The sequence below is a fragment of the Neovison vison genome, chromosome 1, assembly GCF_020171115.1.
Source record: "Neovison vison isolate M4711 chromosome 1, ASM_NN_V1, whole genome shotgun sequence".
Taxonomy (NCBI): Eukaryota; Metazoa; Chordata; class Mammalia; order Carnivora; family Mustelidae; genus Neogale; species Neogale vison.
Window position 1 is genome coordinate 157,379,370 of NC_058091.1, and position 23,477 is coordinate 157,402,846.

The window sequence follows — 23,477 nt, forward strand, 5'->3', positions numbered from 1 at the left end:
GCTCTTCTGTTCTGGAACCAGACCTGGGACAGAGAAGAGGGGTTGCGGACATGAGAATGAGAAGAAGTGACAGACACCACCTCGGCCTGCCCCTTCCCCTGCTCGGGATCTCTCAGGAAGAAGGCCAGGTCTGTTGCTCTGACTCTCAGGGCAACTCGGTTCACCCCTTTCACCTGGCTCTTGTGAAGTAGGGGCAAGTCCCAGGCAACTGTGGACACCTGGTCTCGATGGAATTCCCACTTGACTGGATGGAATGGCAGCCGCTCAGCTCTGCTCTGCTGTGCTCTGCTCTGCTGAGCTCCCCTCTGTAGTGCTCTGCGTGGTCCCTGCCTAGCGCTCTCTTTGTTTGCCCATTGCAGCTTCCTGACCAGCCATTCCTTGAGTCTTGGGGCCAAGACTTAGCTGACCACCTGCCCTCCTTTCCCAGCCTACTCCAAGTCCTCCGGGCGTCCCTCAGCATTTGACCCCCAGTGTCTGACTGGATGTGATCCCAATGGCAAACCACCTCCTCTGCCTTGGAGGCCTTCAGCCCAGCTGCGGAACTGGCCTCACATCGACACACTCCGTCTACAGGCACAGGTCTTGAGCCCCCAGGGGAAGTCATGGACCGCCAGGACTCCAAATCAACCACACCCGCGTTGGATTTGCCTCTCTGTATTCCTCCGCTGGCTGGATGAGAAGGGGGTTCTCAGGAACGAGCACCCTGAGCCTCCCCTCTTTCCAGGGACAAGACTTGTCAGGGGCCAGGCCCGTACATGCCTCCTTAAAGCAGGCTCACGGGCTCTGGCCCTAAAGGAGTGCCTTGCGGAGAGTCTACATCCATTGACCATAAAGCTGTTTCACAGGTACTTAACTAGAAACAAGTCTCTCTGGAGCTCGGGGAGAACAAGCCTGCTCAACTGGCCCCCCCCCGGGACCTCTCCCCCACCTGGCCAAGAATCCGAGGGCCGATAATCCTAAATGATTAGGTTTTCCAGAAAAGGTGTGGCTTGTGAGCAGGATCCATTCTCGCCCTGGGGTTGCTGAGACCCAGGTCACTGACAAACACTTGGCCACTCACAGGAAGGCAACCCACTCACACTCAGGAAATCCTGGGGGCCACATGGAGAGCGCCCCCAAGCCATCGAAGCACTGACACTTTGCATGACTTCAAGAGAGGTGACAACTTTTCCGTTTCCCCACTCCTGTCCACGCACCATTTCTACACACATGGGCACGACCACCTCACCTTCACAGCCTCCCCTAGCATCCCCATTTCGGCTGACACATTCTGCTTTTGTGCAGTCTATCCTTTGCAAGCTCCATGCTCTCCCCCTACTGCCCAGGCACTGGACCCCGTGGATAACCCCGACGAGCCCACGTTTCTCCAGGAATGTCTCAGGGGCCACTCTCCACTGCACATTCAACAGTTCACAGGCACCCTCCGCACATGTACCTGAATGCGGCATTCCGGGAGGCCTGTGAGTCTGGCCAGCTGTTCTCTGGTAGAAATGCTAGGAAATGGGTTCTTCTCAAAGGCTTGAAGGAGGAGACTGGTTTGGGATGGAGAAATGGCTGTCCGTTTTCTCCTGTCCTCCTTTGGGAAACGTTCTGAAAGGAGAGCAGAGTTAGAAAGAAGGGTTGGGAGCCAAGGCCCATCCAGCGTGGAAAGAGAAGTTGGTGTCCGTGTGTGCCTGTGTGTGTGTGTGTGAGTGTGTTTGTTTGTGTGTGTGTGTGTGTGTGTGTGTGTTTGTTTGTGATTTTACATTTTCCTAATAGCTTCTCTTTCCCTGAGTCCATGAGGTCAGCATGGACCCACCCACACAAGCCAGCACTTGCCTCTAGAGCCTGAGGGGACCCAAGAACAGGACTCTGTCCTTCCTGGCACTTTCAGGACAAGAAGATTCACAGCCTTTCTGTCCCAGAAATAACGCACCTGCCCCAGAGGCGGTGTAAACAGAGTGTCCATCGCTGTGAACACGGAAGGCAGCTGCGACAAGGTAACGTGGGTTCCTTTCCTAAGCCCTCTTGCCCAACCCTTGACAAGCCCACGCAGACCCGTTCCTGCGTGAAGGAGAAGCTCCAGAAGAGACCCGTTTGTTAGGCTGGGGACTCACCTGGAGTCCGAGCTGGAGGCTGTTCCTGTCCACACGATGGCCCTTCCCCTTGGGAGTTTGCAGACCCCAATCGGCTCTGCCCGAGCTGTCTCGAGCGCTCGTTCTGGAACCACACCTTAGTGGCAAAAGAAGAACCGACGGTCAGGCAGCACTGGTGAACTGGATCTATCTGTATCTGTATCTGTATCTGAATGTACATCATCGACCTCTATCTCTATGTCTCTCATCTGGCTACCTCCGTATCTTCCATTCCTTTGTGTCCCTCATACCTAAAGTCTCAGAGAGTTTTGTGTGGGCCACGCGATAAGACCTGGCAAATGATTTCTAGGGGAAGTCGGGCTGGATGTGTTGACCCGTTGGAGTGCCCGGGCCATGCCAAGCAGTGGTCCCCGTGTTCTCAGACCAAATGACTTGGAAAGACTTCAAAGGGCATGGGGTCCCCGGGAATGCCCATACAGGAGCCAAAGCATCTGAGCTCCCAGCTGGGCATGGAGATTGACATGCACTGGCTTCAGCCAGATTGTGTCCACAACTTGTGCCCCAGGGAGAATGAAAGAGAAGCTAAGCCTACCTGGATCCTGGACTCTGGAATATCTAGCTCTCGGGCCAGTCGTTCTCTGGTGGTGATGCTAGGGTACCGGTTCTGCTGGAACAACGCTTGCAGAGCCTCTTTCTGCCACGGCCTCAAAAGAAGCCGCCTCCGTCGGGATCCTGTTGCAGGGTAAATGGCCACTGGATTAGGAAGACTTGCCTAGCAATGGGAACCGGCTCTGCTGCCTCAGCTCTTCACATTCTGCCCTGTCCACCCATTGCCAGGCCAGAGATTATTGTCCCTTGGCCCCCCACGGATTCACTGGAGAGCCTGCTCGATAGGACCCTGGCAGCCTGCCCTCTGCCCGTGGGAACGGGTGATAGTCCAGGATCTAGGGAGATACCAACCTGTCCCGAGCCATGTGATGGCATGCCAACGAATGAGGAGACCCGCGGGGCGAGTGAGGGAGGAAAGCACCTTAGGAGGAACAAAGAGGACCCAACTGCTCCTAAGAAACATCCAGGAAAAATCCGACAGTACATCCTGCCGAGTGCTGCCGCGTTGGAGGTGAAAGTTCCATTTTTGTCAGTGACACCTGAAAGAGGTGCCGAACCTCGACCCATACTCTGCCCCCTGAGATCTAGCTTGCCTATTTTCCAAAGCGGGACTCTTGTTGGGACTCCTGCCCACCGACTTCAGTTTTGCTTCCGACGGCGGCCACGCGCAAGCCTCTCTCGATCCCCTTCCCCCAATCCTCTGTGGATCAGAACCTTCCAGCCTGTGTCCCGGCTGGCAGGGTGGACCCTCTTAGTGCCCCGAAATCCCGGAAAGTAACCGGGGCCTTTGGGGAAAACAAGCGGGGAGCAGGGCCTCTGAGGGTAACTTACCCCTTGATGTGCTGGTGGGAGCCATGCCGCTGCAGTACCTCGGGTCCCAGAGCACTGGCCGGTCGACTGGGCAGGACCTGGGAGCGTGCATCTGATCAAAGCCTAGGATGGCCCACCCCCAATCACTTCGACAGCTCCTGTCGAAGTGAAGCCCTGCCTTCAGTGGTTCCGACCTTTGGGAGAAGAGGTGTTCAGCAGGATTTCGGGACCACCTGAGCCGAGAGCTGGACCTGGGCAGGTGGATGTGCCCGACCCACCCTCCTCTGCATGGAATGTGCCTCTCCCACTCCTGCAAGCTTGTCTCCAGGATGACAGCCCTGACATCGAACGGTGCTGTTGAGACTCTGGGGACTGTTAGGGCCGATTTAATGTTCACACCTGTTTAACTATTAGGGCCTGCTTAGCCAGAGCCACTCCATATTGCCTAGGTAGCCATACTGTTGTTTACATCCACGGACTGCATTCCGGGAATCAATGCCCCAGTGGTTCCTGGGATCGGTACCGGGCATCGATTCCGGAAGTAAACGCCCTAACCACAGAAGCCACATGCCTTGAGGCCTGCGGTTATGCTCTATACAACCAGCCCGTGAGATCGGGGCCGGGTCGCTCTCTTCGGAGGCGGCCCTGGCCTGTCAGTCTGACTTCCAATGCTGGGCATTGAAGAAAGCTTTGCATAACGTTCACTTCGTGTCGGTCTCGTTCCCCTGGCTGGTCAGTCTGACTTCTAATACTCGGCATAGTATAAAGCTTGGCATAGCATTCTCTTTGCCTCATTCTCGTTCCTTTGATAACACACCCCATCTGGGACTGTGTCTAGGACTGGACCCGGTGAAGGCCGTTCTACCCTTGTTTCAGATTCTGGCATGTGGGTGTGGAACGCGAGTCCCCTTTGGCTTCCCAAGACGAGCCTCCTAATTAAGTTCCCTTCTATTGCATCGCATGGCTTTCGATCTTTCTTTCCACTGTTTATGTGTACTGTGTCTTTATCGGAACGCCGGTCTTGTTTCATTGGACAGCTTTCCTTTTCTCCCCTTTTGTTCCATGTTTGCTGATTTTTGTATTACTTGAATAAACAGATTATATGGTAAATGCCCTGGTATCTTCACCTTCCCCCGCCAATTGGGACTGGTCACCCACTTGGCTTGCTGTCTCGGTGCCTTCCACGATTGGGGATTCCGTTTCCAAAGACACCCAGGCAGGTCCCAGGCAGCTCGTGAAGCAACACTTCCCTGTGGATCCAGGCAGGACACTGAGATCAGACAGCTGAGATAGGAGGCACGGAAGAGAGAGATTTCGAGCCAGCCATCGCCATGTATGTGGAATGGATTGCTCCACAGCCTTAGCTGCTTGTGGGGACAAGGGAACCACAAGTTCGGAGGAAAGGCTTGGGACATGTGAACGTGCAGTGTTTGAGACAAGTGGAGATGCTACCATGTCCTGGTCTAAGGGAATCAACGCTCTCCGCCGTCTGAGAGGGATTCAGGCCTCCCTAGGTTTGCCAGAGAGAAACAGTCTGTGCTATGACGACTCCATGACTTTGGGTTTCCACTGGCTCCACCTGGTGTTCCTATTCTTCACTGCTCTTGGCAGGGCGTAGCCAGAGAGACTTGAGCTCTCAATGGAGCGCCCTACGTAATAATGACCTAGGAGGAGAAGCCAGCTGCAGGAACCTGGGAAGCAGATGGAGAAGTTCAGATCAATTCAAAGCAGAATGGAATCCGGAAGGGCCAAGTTGCCTCTCCTGTGAAGCTGGTCTGTGTTTGTGTGTGTGCGTGTGCGTGTGTGTGGGTGTGTGTGTGTGTGTGTGTGTGTATACAAAATACCTAACTCCGCTTACATTGTGGTGGTCCCATCTGTGGTCAAAAGGAAGATGAGATGGAATGTGCCATCAGTCGACCGCTTCAGTGGATTCCCAGAGCCGGCCAGTTATTGAATCGGCCAGGCAACTACCAAGCAACCCGACAGCCAACCAGCGGCCCAAAAGGAAATGGTACACAGAGAACCAAATGACGCACCCATTGCCTTTTGGCTCACTCGGCTCTGCAGTTCCATGAGGTGAACCACAGGGAGACAAGTAGAACCCAGTAGAAAGAGGCGGAAAAGGGAGTCATTTTCGCAGGACGTGACGGCAGTCCCAGAGCATTTCCTAATGGTAGGGGTGAGTGTGTGTGCGGGTCAGAGGGTGTGCTCGTGCTTCCGTCCCAGAGGAACCAGTGGCTTTCGGTCAAGAAACGGCATCTGCAGAAACAGAGTAATCGCATCTCCTGGAAGCTCGAGGGGATCTCCCCGGCCAGGTAGTTGGTGGCTCTCCTGGCTGGGCTTTTCCCCATGGTGGCTTGCAGCACGAGGAGACAGGTGGGCAGGGGGCCTCCCCAGAGGGTGCCCTCGAACTTTCTGGGCGCCGTTGTCTGAGCACAGAGGTTTGAGGAATGCGCAAAACCCCCACAATGGTCAAGTGCCGAGTCCTGACTGGAGCCTATCGAGGGCAGCTGACCATCAGCGCAGCTCTCTGTGGCTTTTCCAGACATTGCTGTCCTGACGTTGCAGGTGGCCTCCAGGCACTGCCTGAGGCTGACCCTCAACAAGACGAGGAGCCGTGCTGAAGCCCCGAGACCATGTCCCGCAGACACGTGGATCCTGTTTTTGGCGCCTCATTCTTCCGCTTGGGTGATCTCTATCAGAGGGCGAGACGATCCCTTTGAGGGATCCCAGGGGTGGCACAGCTGGGGGAAGAGGCCCTGACAGATCCGAGGCCCTGGGGCCTTGGCCTCCAAGCCCACGAGTAAGAACCCGCTAACGGGCAGACTTCCTGCAGCTTCCACATGGACACCTCCTCTGCCAAGCTATTTTCCAGAGTGGTGCTGCGTGTTGCACACATGCCAGGGGCTTGAGACCTCGCTGATGTGCATGGCACTGGCCATGCATGGAGAGGACAGGCTCCAGGGCTCATGTCCGTCCTTGAGAATCTGGTGTGGCTGGCCTTGGACCCCAGTGTGGCTGCAGCCCTGTTCTTCCCTCCACATCATGTGTGCAGAAAGGCCAGCCCCAAGAATCCACAGACCTTGGAAACACGGCCAGAGGAGACTGAGGTCCTCCCAACCCCACAAGAGAGCCATTCCACCATGTAGCTTCTCTAGACACAACCCAAACCCCGTCTGTCCCGAGGACACTTTGGCTAGGCACATTCCAGATATCCTAACCCACTCTGTTCGGGGAGGGAGAGACACTAGCTTCCACCCAGCCTACAAAAGCTACAGGTTGATGTATCCCTAGAGCCAACTGAAGAACAAAACACTAGGGCTGGTGAGATGTGGAGGGTTTCCAGCACAAGCTCCATCCACAGAGATATACCCACGATCCACCTGTGGAACTAGGCACGTAGCCACATGGGGCTACAGATACATTTGTGCAAAAGAGCATGTGGATAGTGAGAGAGATCGAGTTGGCCGGAAGTGACCAAGGTCAGACTTCTTTGGTTCCTTGCAACATGGATCCCATACGTGTTGGCCATGGGTTTAGGGTTGGACTCAAGAAACCAAATACACAGCCTCTCATCTCCCAGGGCACATGGGAAAGAGGTAGGGACAGAAGAAAAAACCGAGGAAATAACCCAGTGAAGCCCACCTGAAATTACAAAAGGTTTTGACCACATCCCTTTCCCCGGTGGTTCTGTACCCATACTCTAAGAAGCATAAGCATGATCGTGAGACTGTGTGGACATCTGCAGGTATCCACGTGTGAAAGAAAATGAGATAGAGGAAGAAGGAAAGGTCGACTGAGATCTGAAGAAAGGGAAAGAGAGAAAAGGAGGAAGGGCAGGGGCATAAAGCAAGGTTGGGGGAGGGGGCTGTGACTCAATGCCTGCCTTCCATGATGATCCTTACGTGGGAATTTGGCCTCCGCTGAGAAGAGTGGAGTCAGGTACAGTGTGCGTGGAAAGACTTCCACTTGTGCTCCACCTACATCCCTTGGAGGAATGCTTGCACAGAAGGCACCCTCCGTGCAGGCGGAGGGGGATGACTGCTAGGAAGTGTTGGTGCAGCCTCTCGGGCTTGTCTGTGCCAGAAGATCCGAACTACACGTGGACATGCCGATGGCTTCCACAGTCCATCCCTGGGCCAGAAAGCATCACCAGTCTCTGAGGATGGGCAAGCATGACCGGACGGTTGGGGATCGGAATGAATCATGACCAGACACCGTACTGGGGAGCCAAAGATAGGTTTATTATGTCAATGGAGTGTCCCATGGACCTTGAAAATCCAGGATGGATTTCCTCAAAGTTCCCTTTCGCAAGGGAGAGGAGTGGCCCCGCCAAAGGAAGATCACAAAGATGCTGACAGGGAGTATCTGTCTTCTTCCTGAATAGCGAGAGAACATTGTATGTAGTGAGCATGCTGATAGACACCAACCAGAGACAGGGAAAAAAAGAAGTGCAAAGGTTCTGGAAAGAGCCACATTGGTCCCCTCATTGCTGGAATGCCTTCTGAGACTGACTGTCATCCCCGGAACTGTCATGCTGTGTCCACTGGAATGGCTCCAGGGCAATAAGCCAGGCAGGCAAAGTCCACAGGGCATTCTGGACTTTGGCTGGGACAGGATCTCTGGGCAATGGGGGCCTGCGGTCGTTTCCCATTTGGCTGGTTCCGAGCCCTCCCAGCCCGGATGGCTTGGCCTCCCTGGGCCCCCTCAGGGGAGACTTGTAGCGTGCTGTCTTGGTCTACACGATCAGCTTCTGCAGATTGGACGTTCTGCTTCATCAGGAGGCAAAGGCATGGGGGAGGTGTCCTCTAACTTCTCTTCCTTGCTTAGGTTTGCTGCCAGGGCCAGAGTTTCCCTGGCCCCAGAGTCTAGGGCGATGGCAGGGAGGAGGGCCGGTGTGTGTCCTGCCCGTGGTCACTCAGGTGTCAGGGAGGGTATAAAGTGCCCAGTGTCCTTAATGCCTTCAGGTGCCTTGTGGAGATTGATGACCATCGGGAATGCCATAGAGCCCCGTCCACGCGGCAGGGAGGAGCACCCTTCTGTCTTTCCAAGAGGCAGATGCTCCTTTGGGGCCTCAGGCTTTCGCTGGAGCATGAGCCTTGTTTCTTGTTCCTCGTCCTTGCTGTCCTGTAAAGGACTGCCTCTCAGAAAAGGACGTCTGAATGAATGGGGAGTGGGGAAGCCGAGGCCTCCCTGGTCCTAGGCGTGAGGCCATGTGGAATCGTGCAGCATGGCCAGCAGGTCCTGAAACTCGTCCTCACTGAGGGGTGCTTCCAAGGGTCCCGGAGGCTCCTCCTGCCACAGATGCCCACTCGGATAAGGCTGTGTGTCTTCTTCCCTCTCTGTGGCTGATAGAAACTCCTCTAAGAAACTTGAGGCTTCTGCAGAAGATGGGTGCTGTGGGTCCAGTGCACTAGTGAGCCCAGCAGCAGGGGGGGCCTTCCACCGCCAGCCAGGGGTCTCAGCGTGTGCAGGCTGCCCAGCTGCTGCATCCGGAGCCTGTCCTGTGCTCACGACAATTCCGGACCCCTTGCCCAACCACTGTGGGGCATAGTGGCTACCCAAGGGCCCTGCCTCCTGTACTGGTTGGCAAGGATTGTCATCTGGAGACAGGGGATAGCCTTGGAAGGGCACGGGTACCAAGCCAGGGTGCTCCTGTTGCCGCTGGCATTCCCCTTGGGTCAGGGGACAAAGAGGGGCATGGAGAGCTGAAAGGCACCATCCCTGAGTCGGTCCCATCAGGGAATGGCTCCTCATGGCTTCAGGAGTGGGAGAGTTGCTTCCTCCCTGCCAGGCTTGGGTGGGCGGGGCCGTAGTGGCCTCCACGGCCTGGCTCCCAGGGCCCCCACAGGAAACCAGAGGGGCAAAGCCCATGGAGAGGACAGGAAGGGTCGCTGCAGCAAAAGCCTGCATGCTTCCCAGAGGATTGGAAGGAGCAGGAGCCAGAAGCTGAGAGCATCCAGGGACGCCGGGCTGAGAGCATCCTGGGTCCCCTGGGACAGTCATGTGAGGACTGGCTTCCTGGTTTGCCGCCCGGTCATTCGAGGGGCCACTTCTGCTCTGCCCTGGGTGCCGAGCTCTTCTGTTCTGGAACCAGACCTGGGACAGAGAAGAGGGGTTGCGGACATGAGAATGAGAAGAAGTGACAGACACCACCTCGGCCTGCCCCTTCCCCTGCTCGGGATCTCTCAGGGAGAAGGCCAGGTCTGTTGCCCTGACTCTCAGGGCAACTCGGTTCACCCCTTTCACCTGGCTCTTGTGAAGTAGGGGCAAGTCCCAGGCAACTGTGGACACCTGGTCTCGATGGAATTCCCACTTGACTGGATGGAATGGCAGCCGCTCAGCTCTGCTCTGCTGTGCTCTGCTCTGCTGAGCTCCCCTCTGTAGTGCTCTGCGTGGTCCCTGCCTAGCGCTCTCTTTGTTTGCCCATTGCAGCTTCCTGACCAGCCATTCCTTGAGTCTTGGGGCCAAGACTTAGCTGACCACCTGCCCTCCTTTCCCAGCCTACTCCAAGTCCTCCGGGCGTCCCTCAGCATTTGACCCCCAGTGTCTGACTGGATGTGATCCCAATGGCAAACCACCTCCTCTGCCTTGGAGGCCTTCAGCCCAGCTGCGGAACTGGCCTCACATCGACACACTCCGTCTACAGGCACAGGTCTTGAGCCCCCAGGGGAAGTCATGGACCGCCAGGACTCCAAATCAACCACACCCGCGTTGGATTTGCCTCTCTGTATTCCTCCGCTGGCTGGATGAGAAGGGGGTTCTCAGGAACGAGCACCCTGAGCCTCCCCTCTTTCCAGGGACAAGACTTGTCAGGGGCCAGGCCCGTACATGCCTCCTTAAAGCAGGCTCACGGGCTCTGGCCCTAAAGGAGTGCCTTGCGGAGAGTCTACTTCCATTGACCATAAAGCTGTTTCACAGGTACTTAACTAGAAACAAGTCTCTCTGGAGCTCGGGGAGAACAAGCCTGCTCAACTGGGCCCCCCCCCCCGGGACCTCTCCCCCACCTGGCCAAGAATCCGAGGGCCGATAATCCTAAATGATTAGGTTATCCAGAAAAGGTGTGGCTTGTGAGCAGGATCCATTCTCGCCCTGGGGTTGCTGAGACCCAGGTCACTGACAAACACTTGGCCACTCACAGGAAGGCAACCCACTCACACTCAGGAAATCCTGGGGGCCACATGGAGAGCGCCCCCAAGCCATCGAAGCACTGACACTTTGCATGACTTCAAGAGAGGTGACAACTTTTCCGTTTCCCCACTCCTGTCCACGCACCATTTCTACACACATGGGCACGACCACCTCACCTTCACAGCCTCCCCTAGCATCCCCATTTCGGCTGACACATTCTGCTTTTGTGCAGTCTATCCTTTGCAAGCTCCATGCTCTCCCCCTACTGCCCAGGCACTGGACCCCGTGGATAACCCCGACGAGCCCACGTTTCTCCAGGAATGTCTCAGGGGCCACTCTCCACTGCACATTCAACAGTTCACAGGCACCCTCCGCACATGTACCTGAATGCGGCATTCCGGGAGGCCTGTGAGTCTGGCCAGCTGTTCTCTGGTAGAAATGCTAGGAAATGGGTTCTTCTCAAAGGCTTGAAGGAGGAGACTGGTTTGGGATGGAGAAATGGCTGTCCGTTTTCTCCTGTCCTCCTTTGGGAAACGTTCTGAAAGGAGAGCAGAGTTAGAAAGAAGGGTTGGGAGCCAAGGCCCATCCAGCGTGGAAAGAGAAGTTGGTGTCCATGTGTGCCTGTGTGTGTGTGTGTGAGTGTGTTTGTGTGTGTGTGTGTGTGTGTGTGTGTGTGTTTGTTTGTGATTTTACATTTTCCTAATAGCTTCTCTTTCCCTGAGCCCATGAGGTCAGCATGGACCCACCCACACAAGCCAGCACTTGCCTCTAGAGCCTGAGGGGACCCAAGAACAGGACTCTGTCCTTCCTGGCACTTTCAGGACAAGAAGATTCACAGCCTTTCTGTCCCAGAAATAACGCACCTGCCCCAGAGGCGGTGTAAACAGAGTGTCCATCGCTGTGAACACGGAAGGCAGCTGCGACAAGGTAACGTGGGTTCCTTTCCTAAGCCCTCTTGCCCAACCCTTGACAAGCCCACGCAGACCCGTTCCTGCGTGAAGGAGAAGCTCCAGAAGAGACCCGTTTGGTAGGCTGGGGACTCACCTGGAGTCCGAGCTGGAGGCTGTTCCTGTCCACACGATGGCCCTTCCCCTTGGGAGTTTGCAGACCCCAATCGGCTCTGCCCGAGCTGTCTCGAGCGCTCGTTCTGGAACCACACCTTAGTGGCAAAAGAAGAACCGACGGTCAGGCAGCACTGGTGAACTGGATCTATCTGTATCTGTATCTGTATCTGAATGTACATCATCGACCTCTATCTCTATGTCTCTCATCTGGCTACCTCCGTATCTTCCATTCCTTTGTGTCCCTCATACCTAAAGTCTCAGAGAGTTTTGTGTGGGCCACGCGATAAGACCTGGCAAATGATTTCTAGGGGAAGTCGGCCTGGATGTGTTGACCCGTTGGAGTGCCCGGGCCATGCCAAGCAGTGGTCCCCGTGTTCTCAGACCAAATGACTTGGAAAGACTTCAAAGGGCATGGGGTCCCCGGGAATGCCCATACAGGAGCCAAAGCATCTGAGCTCCCAGCTGGGCATGGAGATTGACATGCACTGGCTTCAGCCAGATTGTGTCCACAACTTGTGCCCCAGGGAGAATGAAAGAGAAGCTAAGCCTACCTGGATCCTGGACTCTGGAATGTCTAGCTCTCGGGCCAGTCGTTCTCTGGTGGTGATGCCAGGGTACCGGTTCTGCTGGAACAACGCTTGCAGAGCCTCTTTCTGCCACGGCCTCAAAAGAAGCCGCCTCCGTCGGGATCCTGTTGCAGGGTAAATGGCCACTGGATTAGGAAGACTTGCCTAGCAATGGGAACCGGCTCTGCTGCCTCAGCTCTTCACATTCTGCCCTGTCCACCCATTGCCAGGCCAGAGATTATTGTCCCTTGGCCCCCCACGGATTCACTGGAGAGCCTGCTCGATAGGACCCTGGCAGCCTGCCCTCTGCCCGTGGGAACGGGTGATAGTCCAGGATCTAGGGAGATACCAACCTGTCCCGAGCCATGTGATGGCATGCCAACGAATGAGGAGACCCGCGGGGCGAGTGAGGGAGGAAAGCACCTTAGGAGGAACAAAGAGGACCCAACTGCTCCTAAGAAACATCCAGGAAAAATCCGACAGTACATCCTGCCGAGTGCTGCCGCGTTGGAGGTGAAAGTTCCATTTTTGTCAGTGACACCTGAAAGAGGTGCCGAACCTCGACCCATACTCTGCCCCCTGAGATCTAGCTTGCCTATTTTCCAAAGCGGGACTCTTGTTGGGACTCCTGCCCACCGACTTCAGTTTTGCTTCCGACGGCGGCCACGCGCAAGCCTCTCTCGATCCCCTTCCCCCAATCCTCGGTGGATCAGAACCTTCCAGCCTGTGTCCCGGCTGGCAGGGTGGACCCTCTTAGTGCCCCGAAATCCCGGAAAGTAACCGGGGCCTTTGGGGAAAACAAGCGGGGAGCAGGGCCTCTGAGGGTAACTTACCCCTTGATGTGCTGGTGGGAGCCATGCCGCTGCAGTACCTCGGGTCCCAGAGCACTGGCCGGTCGACTGGGCAGGACCTGGGAGCGTGCATCTGATCAAAGCCTAGGATGGCCCACCCCCAATCACTTCGACAGCTCCTGTCGAAGTGAAGCCCTGCCTTCAGTGGTTCCGACCTTTGGGAGAAGAGGTGTTTAGCAGGATTTCGGGACCACCTGAGCCGAGAGCTGGACCTGGGCAGGTGGATGTGCCCGACCCACCCTCCTCTGCATGGAATGTGCCTCTCCCACTCCTGCAAGCTTGTCTCCAGGATGACAGCCCTGACATCGAACGGTGCTGTTGAGACTCTGGGGACTGTTAGGGCCGATTTAATGTTCACACCTGTTTAACTATTAGGGCCTGCTTAGCCAGAGCCACTCCATATTGCCTAGGTAGCCATACTGTTGTTTACATCCACGGACTGCATTCCGGGAATCAATGCCCCAGTGGTTCCTGGGATCGGTACCGGGCATCGATTCCGGAAGTAAACGCCCTAACCACAGAAGCCACATGCCTTGAGGCCTGCGGTTATGCTCTATACAACCAGCCCGTGAGATCGGGGCCGGGTCGCTCTCTTCGGAGGCGGCCCTGGCCTGTCAGTCTGACTTCCAATGCTGGGCATTGAAGAAAGCTTTGCATAACGTTCACTTCGTGTCGGTCTCGTTCCCCTGGCTGGTCAGTCTGACTTCTAATACTCGGCATAGTATAAAGCTTGGCATAGCATTCTCTTTGCCTCATTCTCGTTCCTTTGATAACACACCCCATCTGGGACTGTGTCTAGGACTGGACCCGGTGAAGGCCGTTCTACCCTTGTTTCAGATTCTGGCATGTGGGTGTGGAACGCGAGTCCCCTTTGGCTTCCCAAGACGAGCCTCCTAATTAAGTTCCCTTCTATTGCATCGCATGGCTTTCGATCTTTCTTTCCACTGTTTATGTGTACTGTGTCTTTATCGGAACGCCGGTCTTGTTTCATTGGACAGCTTTCCTTTTCTCCCCTTTTGTTCCATGTTTGCTGATTTTTGTATTACTTGAATAAACAGATTATATGGTAAATGCCCTGGTATCTTCACCTTCCCCCGCCAATTGGGACTGGTCACCCACTTGGCTTGCTGTCTCGGTGCCTTCCACGATTGGGGATTCCGTTTCCAAAGACACCCAGGCAGGTCCCAGGCAGCTCGTGAAGCAACACTTCCCTGTGGATCCAGGCAGGACACTGAGATCAGACAGCTGAGATAGGAGGCACGGAAGAGAGAGATTTCGAGCCAGCCATCGCCATGTATGTGGAATGGATTGCTCCACAGCCTTAGCTGCTTGTGGGGACAAGGGAACCACAAGTTCGGAGGAAAGGCTTGGGACATGTGAACGTGCAGTGTTTGAGACAAGTGGAGATGCTACCATGTCCTGGTCTAAGGGAATCAACGCTCTCCGCCGTCTGAGAGGGATTCAGGCCTCCCTAGGTTTGCCAGAGAGAAACAGTCTGTGCTATGACGACTCCATGACTTTGGGTTTCCACTGGCTCCACCTGGTGTTCCTATTCTTCACTGCTCTTGGCAGGGCGTAGCCAGAGAGACTTGAGCTCTCAATGGAGCGCCCTACGTAATAATGACCTAGGAGGAGAAGCCAGCTGCAGGAACCTGGGAAGCAGATGGAGAAGTTCAGATCAATTCAAAGCAGAATGGAATCCGGAAGGGCCAAGTTGCCTCTCCTGTGAAGCTGGTCTGTGTTTGTGTGTGTGCGTGTGCGTGTGTGTGTGTGTGTGTGTGTGTGTGTGTGTGTATACAAAATACCTAACTCCGCTTACATTGTGGTGGTCCCATCTGTGGTCAAAAGGAAGATGAGATGGAATGTGCCATCAGTCGACCGCTTCAGTGGATTCCCAGAGCCGGCCAGTTATTGAATCGGCCAGGCAACTACCAAGCAACCCGACAGCCAACCAGCGGCCCAAAAGGAAATGGTACACAGAGAACCAAATGACGCACCCATTGCCTTTTGGCTCACTCGGCTCTGCAGTTCCATGAGGTGAACCACAGGGAGACAAGTAGAACCCAGTAGAAAGAGGCGGAAAAGGGAGTCATTTTCGCAGGACGTGACGGCAGTCCCAGAGCATTTCCTAATGGTAGGGGTGAGTGTGTGTGCGGGTCAGAGGGTGTGCTCGTGCTTCCGTCCCAGAGGAACCAGTGGCTTTCGGTCAAGAAACGGCATCTGCAGAAACAGAGTAATCGCATCTCCTGGAAGCTCGAGGGGATCTCCCCGGCCAGGTAGTTGGTGGCTCTCCTGGCTGGGCTTTTCCCCATGGTGGCTTGCAGCACGAGGAGACAGGTGGGCAGGGGGCCTCCCCAGAGGGTGCCCTCGAACTTTCTGGGCGCCGTTGTCTGAGCACAGAGGTTTGAGGAATGCGCAAAACCCCCACAATGGTCAAGTGCCGAGTCCTGACTGGAGCCTATCGAGGGCAGCTGACCATCAGCGCAGCTCTCTGTGGCTTTTCCAGACATTGCTGTCCTGACGTTGCAGGTGGCCTCCAGGCACTGCCTGAGGCTGACCCTCAACAAGACGAGGAGCCGTGCTGAAGCCCCGAGACCATGTCCCGCAGACACGTGGATCCTGTTTTTGGCGCCTCATTCTTCCGCTTGGGTGATCTCTATCAGAGGGCGAGACGATCCCTTTGAGGGATCCCAGGGGTGGCACAGCTGGGGGAAGAGGCCCTGACAGATCCGAGGCCCTGGGGCCTTGGCCTCCAAGCCCACGAGTAAGAACCCGCTAACGGGCAGACTTCCTGCAGCTTCCACATGGACACCTCCTCTGCCAAGCTATTTTCCAGAGTGGTGCTGCGTGTTGCACACATGCCAGGGGCTTGAGACCTCGCTGATGTGCATGGCACTGGCCATGCATGGAGAGGACAGGCTCCAGGGCTCATGTCCGTCCTTGAGAATCTGGTGTGGCTGGCCTTGGACCCCAGTGTGGCTGCAGCCCTGTTCTTCCCTCCACATCATGTGTGCAGAAAGGCCAGCCCCAAGAATCCACAGACCTTGGAAACACGGCCAGAGGAGACTGAGGTCCTCCCAACCCCACAAGAGAGCCATTCCACCGTGTAGCTTCTCTAGACACAACCCAAACCCCGTCTGTCCCGAGGACACTTTGGCTAGGCACATTCCAGATATCCTAACCCACTCTGTTCGGGGAGGGAGAGACACTAGCTTCCACCCAGCCTACAAAAGCTACAGGTTGATGTATCCCTAGAGCCAACTGAAGAACAAAACACTAGGGCTGGTGAGATGTGGAGGGTTTCCAGCACAAGCTCCATCCACAGAGATATACCCGCGATCCACCTGTGGAACTAGGCACGTAGCCACATGGGGCTACAGATACATTTGTGCAAAAGAGCATGTGGATAGTGAGAGAGATCGAGTTGGCCGGAAGTGACCAAGGTCAGACTTCTTTGGTTCCTTGCAACATGGATCCCATACGTGTTGGCCATGGGTTTAGGGTTGGACTCAAGAAACCAAATACACAGCCTCTCATCTCCCAGGGCACATGGGAAAGAGGTAGGGACAGAAGAAAAAACCGAGGAAATAACCCAGTGAAGCCCACCTGAAATTACAAAAGGTTTTGACCACATCCCTTTCCCCGGTGGTTCTGTACCCATACTCTAAGAAGCATAAGCATGATCGTGAGACTGTGTGGACATCTGCAGGTATCCACGTGTGAAAGAAAATGAGATAGAGGAAGAAGGAAAGGTCGACTGAGATCTGAAGAAAGGGAAAGAGAGAAAAGGAGGAAGGGCAGGGGCATAAAGCAAGGTTGGGGGAGGGGGCTGTGACTCAATGCCTGCCTTCCATGATGATCCTTACGTGGGAATTTGGCCTCCGCTGAGAAGAGTGGAGTCAGGTACAGTGTGCGTGGAAAGACTTCCACTTGTGCTCCACCTACATCCCTTGGAGGAATGCTTGCACAGAAGGCACCCTCCGTGCAGGCGGAGGGGGATGACTGCTAGGAAGTGTTGGTGCAGCCTCTCGGGCTTGTCTGTGCCAGAAGATCCGAACTACACGTGGACATGCCGATGGCTTCCACAGTCCATCCCTGGGCCAGAAAGCATCACCAGTCTCTGAGGATGGGCAAGCATGACCGGACGGTTGGGGATCGGAATGAATCATGACCAGACACCGTACTGGGGAGCCAAAGATAGGTTTATTATGTCAATGGAGTGTCCCATGGACCTTGAAAATCCAGGATGGATTTCCTCAAAGTTCCCTTTCGCAAGGGAGAGGAGTGGCCCCGCCAAAGGAAGATCACAAAGATGCTGACAGGGAGTATCTGTCTTCTTCCTGAATAGCGAGAGAACATTGTATGTAGTGAGCATGCTGATAGACACCAATGAGAGACAGGGAAAAAAAGAAGTGCAAAGGTTCTGGAAAGAGCCACATTGGTCCCCTCATTGCTGGAATGCCTTCTGAGACTGACTGTCATCCCCGGAACTGTCATGCTGTGTCCACTGGAATGGCTCCAGGGCAATAAGCCAGGCAGGCAAAGTCCACAGGGCATTCTGGACTTTGGCTGGGACAGGATCTCTGGGCAATGGGGGCCTGCGGTCGTTTCCCATTTGGCTGGTTCCGAGCCCTCCCAGCCCGGATGGCTTGGCCTCCCTGGGCCCCCTCAGGGGAGACTTGTAGCATGCTGTCTTGGTCTACACGATCAGCTTCTGCAGATTGGACGTTCTGCTTCATCAGGAGGCAAAGGCATGGGGGAGGTGTCCTCTAACTTCTCTTCCTTGCTTAGGTTTGCTGCCAGGGCCAGAGTTTCCCTGGCCCCAGAGTCTAGGGCGATGGCAGGGAGGAGGGCCGGTGTGTGTCCTGCCCGTGGTCACTCAGGTGTCAGGGAGGGTATAAAGTGCCCAGTGTCCTTAAGGCCTTCAGGTGCCTTGTGGAGATTGATGACCATCGGGAATGCCATGGAGCCCCGTCCACGCGGCAGGGAGGAGCACCCTTCTGTCTTTCCAAGAGGCAGATGCTCCTTTGGGGCCTCAGGCTTTCGCTGGAGCATGAGCCTTGTTTCTTGTTCCTCGTCCTTGCTGTCCTGTAAAGGACTGCCTCTCAGAAAAGGACGTCTGAATGAATGGGGAGTGGGGAAGCCGAGGCCTCCCTGGTCCTAGGCGTGAGGCCATGTGGAATCGTGCAGCATGGCCAGCAGGTCCTGAAACTCGTCCTCACTGAGGGGTGCTTCCAAGGGTCCCGGAGGCTCCTCCTGCCACAGATGCCCACTCGGATAAGGCTGTGTGTCTTCTTCCCTCTCTGTGGCTGATAGAAACTCCTCTAAGAAACTTGAGGCTTCTGCAGAAGATGGGTGCTGTGGGTCCAGTGCACTAGTGAGCCCAGCAGCAGGGGGGGCCTTCCACCGCCAGCCAGGGGTCTCAGCGTGTGCAGGCTGCCCAGCTGCTGCATCCGGAGCCTGTCCTGTGCTCACGACAATTCCGGACCCCTTGCCCAACCACTGTGGGGCATAGTGGCTACCCAAGGGCCCTGCCTCCTGTACTGGTTGGCAAGGATTGTCATCTGGAGACAGGGGATAGCCTTGGAAGGGCACGGGTACCAAGCCAGGGTGCTCCTGTTGCCGCTGGCATTCCCCTTGGGTCAGGGGACAAAGAGGGGCATGGAGAGCTGAAAGGCACCATCCCTGAGTCGGTCCCATCAGGGAATGGCTCCTCATGGCTTCAGGAGTGGGAGAGTTGCTTCCTCCCTGCCAGGCTTGGGTGGGCGGGGCCGTAGTGGCCTCCACGGCCTGGCTCCCAGGGCCCCCACAGGAAACCAGAGGGGCAAAGCCCATGGAGAGGACAGGAAGGGTCGCTGCAGCAAAAGCCTGCATGCTTCCCAGAGGATTGGAAGGAGCAGGAGCCAGAAGCTGAGAGCATCCAGGGACGCCGGGCTGAGAGCATCCTGGGTCCCCTGGGACAGTCATGTGAGGACTGGCTTCCTGGTTTGCCGCCCGGTCATTCGAGGGGCCACTTCTGCTCTGCCCTGGGTGCCGAGCTCTTCTGTTCTGGAACCAGACCTGGGACAGAGAAGAGGGGTTGCGGACATGAGAATGAGAAGAAGTGACAGACACCACCTCGGCCTGCCCCTTCCCCTGCTCGGGATCTCTCAGGAAGAAGGCCAGGTCTGTTGCTCTGACTCTCAGGGCAACTCGGTTCACCCCTTTCACCTGGCTCTTGTGAAGTAGGGGCAAGTCCCAGGCAACTGTGGACACCTGGTCTCGATGGAATTCCCACTTGACTGGATGGAATGGCAGCCGCTCAGCTCTGCTCTGCTGTGCTCTGCTCTGCTGAGCTCCCCTCTGTAGTGCTCTGCGTGGTTCCTGCCTAGCGCTCTCTTTGTTTGCCCATTGCAGCTTCCTGACCAGCCATTCCTTGAGTCTTGGGGCCAAGACTTAGCTGACCACCTGCCCTCCTTTCCCAGCCTACTCCAAGTCCTCCGGGCGTCCCTCAGCATTTGACCCCCAGTGTCTGACTGGATGTGATCCCAATGGCAAACCACCTCCTCTGCCTTGGAGGCCTTCAGCCCAGCTGCGGAACTGGCCTCACATCGACACACTCCGTCTACAGGCACAGGTCTTGAGCCCCCAGGGGAAGTCATGGACCGCCAGGACTCCAAATCAACCACACCCGCGTTGGATTTGCCTCTCTGTATTCCTCCGCTGGCTGGATGAGAAGGGGGTTCTCAGGAACGAGCACCCTGAGCCTCCCCTCTTTCCAGGGACAAGACTTGTCAGGGGCCAGGCCCGTACATGCCTCCTTAAAGCAGGCTCACGGGCTCTGGCCCTAAAGGAGTGCCTTGCGGAGAGTCTACTTCCATTGACCATAAAGCTGTTTCACAGGTACTTAACTAGAAACAAGTCTCTCTGGAGCTCGGGGAGAACAAGCCTGCTCAACTGGGCCCCCCCCCCCCGGGACCTCTCCCCCACCTGGCCAAGAATCCGAGGGCCGATAATCCTAAATGATTAGGTTATCCAGAAAAGGTGTGGCTTGTGAGCAGGATCCATTCTCGCCCTGGGGTTGCTGAGACCCAGGTCACTGACAAACACTTGGCCACTCACAGGAAGGCAACCCACTCACACTCAGGAAATCCTGGGGGCCACATGGAGAGCGCCCCCAAGCCATCGAAGCACTGACACTTTGGATGACTTCAAGAGAGGTGACAACTTTTCCGTTTCCCCACTCCTGTCCACGCGCCATTTCTACACACATGGGCACGACCACCTCACCTTCACAGCCTCCCCTAGCATCCCCATTTCGGCTGACACATTCTGCTTTTGTGCAGTCTATCCTTTGCAAGCTCCATGCTCTCCCCCTACTGCCCAGGCACTGGACCCCGTGGATAACCCCGACGAGCCCACGTTTCTCCAGGAATGTCTCAGGGGCCACTCTCCACTGCACATTCAACAGTTCACAGGCACCCTCCGCACATGTACCTGAATGCGGCATTCCGGGAGGCCTGTGAGTCTGGCCAGCTGTTCTCTGGTAGAAATGCTAGGAAATGGGTTCTTCTCAAAGGCTTGAAGGAGGAGACTGGTTTGGGATGGAGAAATGGCTGTCCGTTTTCTCCTGTCCTCCTTTGGGAAACGTTCTGAAAGGAGAGCAGAGTTAGAAAGAAGGGTTGGGAGCCAAGGCCCATCCAGCGTGGAAAGAGAAGTTGGTGTCCGTGTGTGCCTGTGTGTGTGTGTGTGAGTGTGTTTGTGTGTGTGTGTGTGTGTGTGTGTGTTTGTTTGTGATTTTACATTTTCCTAATAGCTTCTCTTTCCCTGAGTCCATGAGGTCAGCATGGACCCACCCACACAAGCCAGCACTTGCCTCTAGAGCCTGAGGGGACCCAAGAACAGGACTCTGTCCTTCCTGGCACTTTCAGGACAAGAAGATTCACAGCCTTTCTGTCCCAGAAATAACGCACCTGCCCCAGAGGCGGTGTAAACAGAGTGTCCATCGCTGGGAACACGGAAGGCAGCTGCGACAAGGTAACGTGGGTTCCTTTCCTAAGCCCTCTTGCCCAACCCTTGACAAGCCCACGCAGACCCGTTCCTGCGTGAAGGAGAAGCTCCAGAAGAGACCCGTTTGGTAGGCTGGGGACTCACCTGGAGTCCGAGCTGGAGGCTGTTCCTGTCCACACGATGGCCCTTCCCCTTGGGAGTTTGCAGACCCCAATCGGCTCTGCCCGAGCTGTCTCGAGCGCTCGTTCTGGAACCACACCTTAGTGGCAAAAGAAGAACCGACGGTCAGGCAGCACTGGTGAACTGGATCTATCTGTATCTGTATCTGTATCTGAATGTACATCATCGACCTCTATCTCTATGTCTCTCATCTGGCTACCTCCGTATCTTCCATTCCTTTGTGTCCCTCATACCTAAAGTCTCAGAGAGTTTTGTGTGGGCCACGCGATAAGACCTGGCAAATGATTTCTAGGGGAAGTCGGCCTGGATGTGTTGACCCGTTGGAGTGCCCGGGCCATGCCAAGCAGTGGTCCCCGTGTTCTCAGACCAAATGACTTGGAAAGACTTCAAAGGGCATGGGGTCCCCGGGAATGCCCATACAGGAGCCAAAGCATCTGAGCTCCCAGCTGGGCATGGAGATTGACATGCACTGGCTTCAGCCAGATTGTGTCCACAACTTGTGCCCCAGGGAGAATGAAAGAGAAGCTAAGCCTACCTGGATCCTGGACTCTGGAATGTCTAGCTCTCGGGCCAGTCGTTCTCTGGTGGTGATGCCAGGGTACCGGTTCTGCTGGAACAACGCTTGCAGAGCCTCTTTCTGCCACGGCCTCAAAAGAAGCCGCCTCCGTCGGGATCCTGTTGCAGGGTAATTGGCCACTGGATTAGGAAGACTTGCCTAGCAATGGGAACCGGCTCTGCTGCCTCAGCTCTTCACATTCTGCCCTGTCCACCCATTGCCAGGCCAGAGATTATTGTCCCTTGGCCCCCCACGGATTCACTGGAGAGCCTGCTCGATAGGACCCTGGCAGCCTGCCCTCTGCCCGTGGGAACGGGTGATAGTCCAGGATCTAGGGAGATACCAACCTGTCCCGAGCCATGTGATGGCATGCCAACGAATGAGGAGACCCGCGGGGCGAGTGAGGGAGGAAAGCACCTTAGGAGGAACAAAGAGGACCCAACTGCTCCTAAGAAACATCCAGGAAAAATCCGACAGTACATCCTGCCGAGTGCTGCCGCGTTGGAGGTGAAAGTTCCATTTTTGTCAGTGACACCTGAAAGAGGTGCCGAACCTCGACCCATACTCTGCCCCCTGAGATCTAGCTTGCCTATTTTCCAAAGCGGGACTCTTGTTGGGACTCCTGCCCACCGACTTCAGTTTTGCTTCCGACGGCGGCCACGCGCAAGCCTCTCTCGATCCCCTTCCCCCAATCCTCTGTGGATCAGAACCTTCCAGCCTGTGTCCCGGCTGGCAGGGTGGACCCTCTTAGTGCCCCGAAATCCCGGAAAGTAACCGGGGCCTTTGGGGAAAACAAGCGGGGAGCAGGGCCTCTGAGGGTAACTTACCCCTTGATGTGCTGGTGGGAGCCATGCCGCTGCAGTACCTCGGGTCCCAGAGCACTGGCCGGTCGACTGGGCAGGACCTGGGAGCGTGCATCTGATCAAAGCCTAGGATGGCCCACCCCCAATCACTTCGACAGCTCCTGTCGAAGTGAAGCCCTGCCTTCAGTGGTTCCGACCTTTGGGAGAAGAGGTGTTCAGCAGGATTTCGGGACCACCTGAGCCGAGAGCTGGACCTGGGCAGGTGGATGTGCCCGACCCACCCTCCTCTGCATGGAATGTGCCTCTCCCACTCCTGCAAGCTTGTCTCCAGGATGACAGCCCTGACATCGAACGGTGCTGTTGAGACTCTGGGGACTGTTAGGGCCGATTTAATGTTCACACCTGTTTAACTATTAGGGCCTGCTTAGCCAGAGCCACTCCATATTGCCTAGGTAGCCATACTGTTGTTTACATCCACGGACTGCATTCCGGGAATCAATGCCCCAGTGGTTCCTGGGATCGGTACCGGGCATCGATTCCGGAAGTAAACGCCCTAACCACAGAAGCCACATGCCTTGAGGCCTGCGGTTATGCTCTATACAACCAGCCCGTGAGATCGGGGCCGGGTCGCTCTCTTCGGAGGCGGCCCTGGCCTGTCAGTCTGACTTCCAATGCTGGGCATTGAAGAAAGCTTTGCATAACGTTCACTTCGTGTCGGTCTCGTTCCCCTGGCTGGTCAGTCTGACTTCTAATACTCGGCATAGTATAAAGCTTGGCATAGCATTCTCTTTGCCTCATTCTCGTTCCTTTGATAACACACCCCATCTGGGACTGTGTCTAGGA

At 55.8% G+C, this 23,477-nt stretch overlaps 1 protein-coding gene across 1 annotated transcript; it reads right to left on the bottom strand.

Annotated features, from left to right (window-relative positions):
* Positions 1–18,266: 18,266 nt before the first annotated feature.
* Positions 18,267–22,683, bottom strand: LOC122912221 (double homeobox protein A-like). Its single transcript, XM_044257731.1, has 6 exons — positions 22,659–22,683; positions 21,811–21,950; positions 21,253–21,354; positions 20,583–20,723; positions 19,082–19,166; positions 18,267–18,742 (listed from the first exon to the last, which is right to left on the bottom strand). Exons 1-6 carry the CDS (start codon positions 22,681–22,683, stop codon positions 18,267–18,269), a joined length of 969 nt encoding a protein of 322 aa, XP_044113666.1.
* Positions 22,684–23,477: the final 794 nt, after the last annotated feature.

Excerpts from the sequence above, each read along its gene's own strand:
- LOC122912221 (XM_044257731.1), bottom strand. The coding sequence starts at position 22,683 with ATGGCTCCCACCAGCACATCAAGGG. Across the intron at positions 20,724-21,252 it reads GTGGACAGGAACAGCCTCCA|GAGGACAGGAGAAAACGGAC; the intron begins GCTCGGACTCCA and ends CGTTTCCCAAAG. Across the intron at positions 19,167-20,582 it reads TCCCGGAATGCCGCATTCAG|GTCTGGTTCCAGAACAGAAG; the intron begins GTACATGTGCGG and ends TCTCTGTCCCAG.